This window comes from Hyaloscypha bicolor, assembly GCF_002865645.1.
Source record: "Hyaloscypha bicolor E unplaced genomic scaffold K444scaffold_169, whole genome shotgun sequence".
Taxonomy (NCBI): domain Eukaryota; kingdom Fungi; phylum Ascomycota; class Leotiomycetes; order Helotiales; family Hyaloscyphaceae; genus Hyaloscypha; species Hyaloscypha bicolor.
In genome coordinates this window covers 59,526-68,367 of record NW_020194671.1, presented here as the reverse complement: position 1 = coordinate 68,367, position 8,842 = coordinate 59,526, and the positions used below count along the sequence as shown (strand labels likewise).

Genomic DNA, 8,842 nt, shown 5'->3' with positions numbered 1-8,842 from the left:
AAATATTTTAACTCTTTTATAATTTTAGTCTTATTAGAGTTCTATTAAGCCTATTTAATATATTTGAAATATTTTATATTTCTAAGAAGTATTCTTTCTATTTATAAGTCTAATAAACTATATCTAAAATAGAACTAGGATTTTATTAAGGCCTTAAAGAGGCTAAAGTATTACTTAAGGATTTCTTATATAATTTTTGGAATTTATTCTTTTTTTAATAGCCTTATAAATCAGAATTTACTAAGTTAGAGTTCTTAAAGGCAAAATTACTTTTATTAGATTTCTTTATCTTTACTTTCTTTAATTTAAAATAAATAATATATTCTATTTTCTAAGCTTTCTTAAGCTATTTAAAAATAAATATTACTTTATTTTTTAAGAAAATAGATATAAGTATTTAATAAGTCTTATAATTAAATAAAGTACTATTAAGAGTCCGAATTCGGTCTTTTTTAGAATATAGGTCTTAATTAACTTCGAGACTAATTATTCGAATATATAACTTAGTAATTATCTTATTATTTTTCTAATAAAAATCTCGAAGTTCCTTAAAAGTATCTTATTAATAAGTTTAAGGTATTTAAAATATATTAGCCAAATAGGCCTTAAATTACTTCTAATAGACCTTATATAATAGTAGGTTTTATTTTATTATAGCCTTTTAAATATTATAAGATTCGTTTCTAAAAAATACTTATAATAGAATTAATTTTAGAAAAGTATTTATTATAAGTTTAAAATTAGATTCTAAAAACTATTTTCTAGAAAGATATAAATATTCTTTATTTTTTAAGAAACTTCCTATAATATAAGTTAGATATTCGGACCTTAAAAAGCTTCTTTTAATCTAAATATATTTTCAGGATATTATATAGTAGTTTCTAATAAATAATATCGAGATTATTCTTAAAGCTTATTATATTAAAAAAGAAAGTAAGTTCTAATTCTATTTCAGGAAGTTTTCTAATAGGAATTATTAAGGAAAATAAGATAAACTTATAAATAGAGTTTCTATAAAATATAATAAATTATAAGATATTTTTAAAAATACTTTTATATTACTCTAATTATAAAATATATTAGTTAATTATATTTACTAATTCTTGCTTTTATTAAAGTACTTTAATTTTAATATATAAGCCTTATTTTATAGTTTAAGTAATAGTAATTTAGGTATTAATTTCGGTATCTTAATTATTACCGGAATTATTTCTGTTATTATTACTAGCTCTTAAAGGCTTCTAAAAAGCTTTATTAAAAGTATTAGATAAGCCTTTACTATTACTTATATCGGAATTAATCTAATTAACTTTTTTTATAGAAATAGCTTTAGTAAGAAATTATATATTTTGCAGATTTCGAGATATAATTACTTATTAAACTACTTCCTTTAAGGATAAAGAGATTAGCTTATAAGGTATTTATTAATAGATAATAAGATAATAGAATAAATTAGTAAGTTATAAAACTATAGTATTAAATTTAGTATAGAACTAATCTCTATCTCTTTTATAAAGTTCAGAAAAAACCCTTCTAAATAGAAGGCCCTAATAATATATATATAATTAGTAATTTATAAGCCTAATACTTATAATATAAATATATTTTTTATTTATATTATATTATAATAATAATATAAATAAATAATATAAATAAAAAATTAAAATTATGAAAATTATAAAAATATAAAACTTATAAAAATTATATAATTTTGTTTTTAATAAATTAACTATTAGTAAACTTAATAAATATTAAAAAGTAATAATTAAATATTTAAAATATATATTTTTAAAATTATAATTTTAAATTATAATTTTATTTAATTTTAAATATATTAATATAATTTATAAAAAAAACTACTAAGAAATAATAAATTAAAAGAAATCTATTAATTATAAAATTATAAAATAAATTAAAAAAATAATAATAAATAAATTAGTAAATAATATTATAATAGTACTAATTAGAAGCTATATAGGAATAGCTATTATATAACTAGTTTCACCTAGCTAGCCGGCGTTTTAGTAGTTTTAGCTAGTACTTTTCTTCTTTTATTCTCTTTTCTTCTCTCTTTCTTCTTCTTCTCTTTAGCTTAGTATTTTTAATATATGAAATTCTTGGATCTTTAAGCTCTAGCTATTGCCTTAATTCCGATATTATAAATATTATAAATTAATAAAAGAATTAATAAAATTTTCAAATTATAAAGCAAATATTCTTTAATATATACTTTTACTTTTTATTAATATATATTTTAACTTTTCTTATTATCTAGAAAACTTAAAATAAAGCTTATAATATTTTAAAATATTATATAATTAAGGAAAATAGAATTAAATATATATTTAAAAGTATTTTTAATAAGGCTATATTATAATATAAATAGTAATTTCTAAGTAAAGAGAAGCATATAAGAATATAAATATATTTAGAGTATATTAGTAAATTTAATAGTTTTAGCTTCTTTAAGAACGAGACCCAAGTATTATATAATTATCAAATCTGGACCCACTGTGGGTCCAGAATTGTATCCAATCCCCTATTGCGCTATGGCTCGTATTGGGGAATGGGCCTTTATACGTCGACTAGCGCCTTGATGCAATAAGGATAATCTCTATAGCTTTCGCTCATTACAAGTTGCAATAAATTCTTTGAAATAGATCAAATAAAAAGAAACGATGAGATTTGTTACTTTTTCAAGCTGCAGCCTATGTATTAACTCAAGTCGTATTTCCTCTCCATTAGCCAAATTGCAGCAAGCATGACGGCAGTTGCACTCGCAGCCAGACTCACATTCCTCCTCTCCTTCCTCCGCTGACCCCGGCTAGCGATTTCATCATTCTTTTGGCTTTCTTCCCCTTCATCTTCAAGCGTCCCAGTAACAACTTCATCATCCTTCGGGACCTTAATACCGTCACCGATTGCTTTTCCATGGCCTGCTGGCTCTTCAACATCTTCGCTTTCCTTCGCGACTCCCTCACCGGCTCTACCATCCTCAGTACTCAGACTCTTGGCCCGTTTCGATTCCACCATGAAGAGTGAATCACTGACACTCAACCCCGCCATCCCACTTCCCAAGACCCATTCACTTGCACTATCAGAAGATGAATGTACGAAGTCAGGGTCGGTGTGCGCACTACCACTTCCATCTTTGGGAGGGGGATCATTAAAACCGAAGTCTCCACTGTCCGGAGTGTCTCGTCCGTTCTCTGCTTCGAGGGTATCTTTCGTAGTCGGTTGGTTTTCATCGTCTATGTCCGAGGACGTAGTCAGGTCACTCGTGATCTCAGCGCAATGCCTTTCTGTCCTCTGGCGAGCCGAAGTTGGTTCCCCACCAATCTTGAGATGTGTGTGGGAAGTGGTACAACCATTCATCTTTGTTGCCAAACCACCGTCGTGATTCGTGTCCTTTGCTCTGTTGTCTTCGCCTGTGCCTCCTTTAGCGTCCCTCACTCCTTCGTGATTTGTCGTCCTGGTCTCGCTCTCATGCTCCACCTCGCCGACCGTCGATGGAATTGGCATCTGCAACGATGGCGGCATTTGCATCCTACTCAACTGGGCGAGGAAACTCTCAGCTGACAACTCGTAGTCTTCGTTCTGGTGAATCGATCCTGTTTCTGGGTTGATATCGACGATGATCCAGCCGTCGATCTCGATGTAAGATCCCAATAGGTCAAAGAGGGGAAGCGTTTCCGTCATGGTGAAAGAAAAGCTAGGCTCTCCGTTCGTGTGAGGCCAATGAGGATGTTCCGGGGGTTTCGTAGATTAATTGCAAGCACTCTTAAAGAACCTGGGTTGGCCGGTCCATTCACGGAACAGATGGCCCATTGAGGAACCAGACAAGTCCACCTCGAATATCGTTCGAGCCACAGCACCAAGTCACAATTTCGACTCCAGTGATTCAAAGACGAAAGCAATGCCGCCCAATCCCACTCCTGCAATCCCCTCTTTCCTGCTTGTCTGAAGTGCAGTATCTGCATCAATGTCCCGCAGAGTCTCAGAGTAATGAATACATCTTGTCACGGCAGGGAGCTGATATTTCAATATAATCTGCTCGCTATAAGTCTCCGTATTCTGAATAGTCTCAAAAAACTTAGGGCTCTCAGCATTTACACTAGCTATAGAAATCCAACCACAGAGGACTCTAAAAAAGTGTGATTAATTCCTTTTAATATATTTGTCCATATTTAGTCACTTCGGGGTGTATGAATCACCCGAAACTCTATCCACTACCGAACAAAGGCATTCACTTAACCAATCAATACCCTCCTCCACTCTCCCCTACTCCTGTAATAAATGCCGCAAGACTGAATAAACAAGCTCACCAAAGCAACTTCATCAATTGAATATTGAAACAAAATTCATTACGCCTCTATGGAATTGATCAAGATTGTACCTGGAATTCAAGGCATCAGGAAAAAACTCGTCCTGCTCACCAGCGCCCTTCTCTTCCACCAGACTTCTATCCACATCCAATGAAGCAAGAGAGTCTTCTTTGTTATATTGTCGTGCTAGCTTCACATGCTTCAGGACTCTCAGGGACGGCTCTCTCAGCTCTCCGGCATTCGGTCTAGACTCCAAATGATCCATCGCTGGCCAGCCCCATGCGTTGGCTTCCGTAGGATCAATATTGGCAAGACTATAGTGCTTTATTTCTAGGAAAATCTCTATTGTATGAAGATCTCCTAACTCAGCTAATGTGTGCAGTATTATTCCTCTCCCCTGATGCCTCTGATCAAGTCTGAGTCGCAAGCCCAGCAAGTATTTAAGCACCCGGTGGCAATTCAACCACACCCACTTTTGAAGAGCATAGCCCCCCCATTTATCTTCAAGGGTGAGAGCAGCTCCACGCCGATGAAGAAGTTGCACGGCGTTGATTTGGTCGCCAAGTATTGCGTGTCTAACAGGGGTTTCCAGATGGTGGTTTGAGGCTTCAATGTTGGATCCTCCATCAACCAGAAGTTGCACAACATTATAGTGTCCCATAATGGAAGCGTGACAGAGAGGCGTACTACCAAACTGTTGAACTAGCTAAAGCAATATAGCTAGGGTCACGTGCTTGCAATGTAAACCAAGTAAACGGTACTGAATTGACTGCTGTTCTACAGTGGTAAGTAGCCCGTATATATAGCCCTGAACCCCCTAAGTCACATGTACTAAATCCCTATGCCAGCTGAACCGATTACAGCTATACAGGGTATTCCAGCCGTACATGGTATTCCAGCTATACAGGGTATTCCAGCCGTACAGGGTATTCCAGCTATACAGGGTATTCCAGCCGTACAGGGTATTCCAGCTATACAGGGTATTCCAGCTGGACAGGGTATTAAGCTAGTGCACAGCCCCATGGCGTTCGGTTCCAGGGCTTACTAAGCCTATTAGGGGCCTCAGGCCCCTAATTTCAACACAAACTGACCACGCACTTCCAAGTCAGCACCACCCGTTACGAGGGCTTTTGCAGCAGAAAATGAGCCCAACGCAGCGACGACGTGGAGCGGCGCTTTGCCGTGTTGGTCCGTGATATCTGGATTTGCGCCTTGAGCTAGTAGAATGCGAATAGCTGATGTGTTGGTCTGGTAGGCTGCCAAATGCAAGCATGTGCGTCCTAAAGAGTCTGCATCATCTATTTCTCCCGCGCACAGATGCAATATCTTGTCTAGCGACTCGCATGTGAGGCCAAGAGTTGATTTGTGAAGCCGGGTAAATGAGGATCTTTCTGATATCATAAGCCCTCTAAGTCTGGACAATTCTTGGGTATGCAGGCTCGAATGTTGATACATGCAATCTCGAAAAATCTCCGAAATTGTAACGCCGTATTCTTGTGAGAAGTAATTTACCCAGAATCTGTGCATGTGGATAGCAGGACAAGTGATGTTGGCTGGTGGAACTCGACTTGCTCTAGCAGATAGTAATAACCGATAGACAGCCAACCTATCCGTGCAACATTGCAAGTAATGAGGGGAAAAAGTAAAACAACCCTCTCGCCCCCCCTTTTCTCAGGTGTCGATTAGGGGTGCCGATGGCAGAATCTTTTTTTTGGCTTAGCGCTTGGCATTTCCCGAGTCTATCCCAAGGAACCGATGCAGCCTCAGAATCGCACTGGCCCCCCAAGGCCCACCTCCGCCCCCCAAGGCCTTTCCCCCCCACCATCGCGGGTATTAAATAGGAGTACTAGAAGTATCCACTAGCCAACCGCCCAAACCCCCATCCGCCCTCGCCTAAAAAATCGATTTTTAATTACACCTTTATTATAATTACAAATCCTTTAATATATTAACGTCCTATAGTATTTTCAATATCCTAATAACTATATATTTAATTTAATCTTGTAGTATAGCTAGAATTGCCTGTTAATATCGAATTTTTTGATTTTTGGTATACGGCCGCACCTCATAATTTTTAGTAAGCCGGGCGTATACCAAAAATCAAAAAATTCGATATTAACAGGCAATTCTAGCTATACTACAAGATTAAATTAAATATATAGTTATTAGGATATTGAAAATACTATAGGACGTTAATATATTAAAGGATTTGTAATTATAATAAAGGTGTAATTAAAAATCGATTTTTTAGGCGAGGGCGGATAGGGGTTTGGGTAGTTGGCTAGTAAATACTTCTAATAGATTTTAGAGTGCCTTGCCTTTGCCTTTAATAATAGTTAAAGGGTCTTCCGAGGGTTTTATACTCTGCCACTTTTGCCAGGTAAGCAGGGATCTTGTTTTCGCGTAATTAATTTACGTAGTTATGCCTATAACTTAGTAATTAACCTCGTATTTATTAGTAATAAACCTCGTATTTAAACCTTGCATCCAAACCTTGTATCTAAACCTCGCATCCAAAACTACTTTAAATATTTCTATATCTTTCTATATATTTATATTTATTAAGGAATAGATAAACCTCGTATTTATTTATAATAAACCTTATATCTATTTATAATAAACCTTGTATTTATTTATAATAAATCTCGTATCTATTTATAATAAACCTTATATCTATTTATAATTAATCTCGTATTTATATAATATATATAGAGTTATATATAACTTAAAAATATATAATAAATCTCGGATATTACGGGTATTAATTAGGGAAATCGGCGGCCCTTTAATATTATAACTAACTACTATTTATATTATAAGTATTAGGCTTATAAATTACTAATTATATATATATTATTAGGGCCTTCTATTTAGAAAAGGCTTTCCTGAACTTTATAAGAGAAATAGAGATTAGTTCTATATCAAATTTAATACTATAGTTTTATAACTTACTAATTTATTCTATTATTTTATTACTTATTAATAAATACCTTATAATCTATTTATAATTAATCTTATATTTATTAGTAATTAATCTCGCATTTATTAGTAATAAATCTCTTATTTATTAGTAATAAACCTTATATTTATTAGTAATAAATTATAATAGCAAAAATAAAATAATAAAATAAGATATAAAGATTAATAATTCTAATATCTTAAGAATTTAAAGCTAAGGGGAAAAGAAGTAAAATATAATAGTAAGTATAGCTAAGACTACTAAAATATTAAGCTTTAGAAGCGAGCTTAATTTAAACTATAGCTTGAAATCTTAGCTAAAACTAATTCTTTTAGCTAAAACTAATTATATAATTATAAGATATTTATTAGTAAATAATAAGATTATAGAATAAATTAGTAAGTTATAAAACTATAGTATTAAATTTAGTATAAAACTAATCTCTATTTCTCTTATAAGATTTAGGGAAGCCTTTTCTAAATAAGAGGCCCTAATAATATATATATATAATTAGTAATTTATAAATCTAATATTTATAATATAATAGTAATTAGTTATAATAATAAAGGGCTATTAATTTCTCTAATTAATACCTGTAATATCCGAGATTTATTATATATTTTTTAATTATATATAATTTTATATATATTATAATAATATTAACTATTATATAAATCTTATTATTAGTTTACTAGTAATATATAATACTATTATATAGTTATAGAAGTACTATTTATATAAGGTTAGTAAAGTTCTTTTTTAGAAATAGGAATTATAGTATTATAATATTAATATATAATTCCTAAATCTACTAAGCCTAAAGAAGTCTAATCTACTAGTTAAGTTACTAATAGAATACGAGGTTATATAACTATATCCTATATCTTATATCTTATTACTTATTACCTATATCTCGTATCCTATAACTATATATATAACTTCTAGAGAAATAGCTATACTAATACTAGAAATTCTCTAAAAATACAAAAAATAGTATCTTTTTCTAATTATATACAAATTCCCTAATTCGGCCTAGTACCAGATTTCCCAAATACTTTATATATCTATATTATTTCTAAGGTTTTAGTTATATACTAAAGGCTATAGCCTTTTATATATAACTTCTCCTCTTATAATATTCTCCTATTCTATATATCTATTTTCCGTTCTATTTATATTTAATTTATTTTTCTATATCTAATTATATAGTATTCATATTAATTAGGTATTTAAGGGTATTTATTAGCTTTAATTTCGTTATAAAATTAGTAGGATTCGATTTTCTCTTAATTTACTTAATTTCTATAATTTCTCGTTATTTATATATCTAGTAAAAATATATTATATTAATTATTAGGTATTTCTCTCGAATAGTACCTAATTTAATAAGGCATTTATATAATAACTTCGAATTCATATAAATAACTAGTAATAGTTCTATTTCTAGTATTTTATTAATTATAGATTTAACTAAAGCGCCTATATTAAAACCATAAGCTATATTATAGAGTTCTAAAGCTAAAATACTTTTAGTAATTCTTTTATATTTAGTAAAGAA

General features: G+C 31.3%; 2 protein-coding genes across 2 annotated transcripts; both read right to left on the bottom strand.

The window, feature by feature from the left end:
• Window positions 1-2,715: 2,715 nt before the first annotated feature.
• On the bottom strand, window positions 2,716-3,699 carry K444DRAFT_668731 (uncharacterized protein; the record flags this gene model as incomplete). Its single annotated transcript, XM_024887439.1, has 1 exon — window positions 2,716-3,699. One exon carries the CDS (start codon window positions 3,697-3,699, stop codon window positions 2,716-2,718), a length of 984 nt encoding a protein of 327 aa, XP_024729509.1.
• A 559-nt stretch (window positions 3,700-4,258) lies between these two features.
• Window positions 4,259-4,986, bottom strand: K444DRAFT_668730 (uncharacterized protein; the record flags this gene model as incomplete). Its single annotated transcript, XM_024887438.1, has 2 exons — window positions 4,259-4,307; window positions 4,397-4,986. 2 exons carry the CDS (start codon window positions 4,984-4,986, stop codon window positions 4,259-4,261), a joined length of 639 nt encoding a protein of 212 aa, XP_024729508.1.
• Window positions 4,987-8,842: the final 3,856 nt, after the last annotated feature.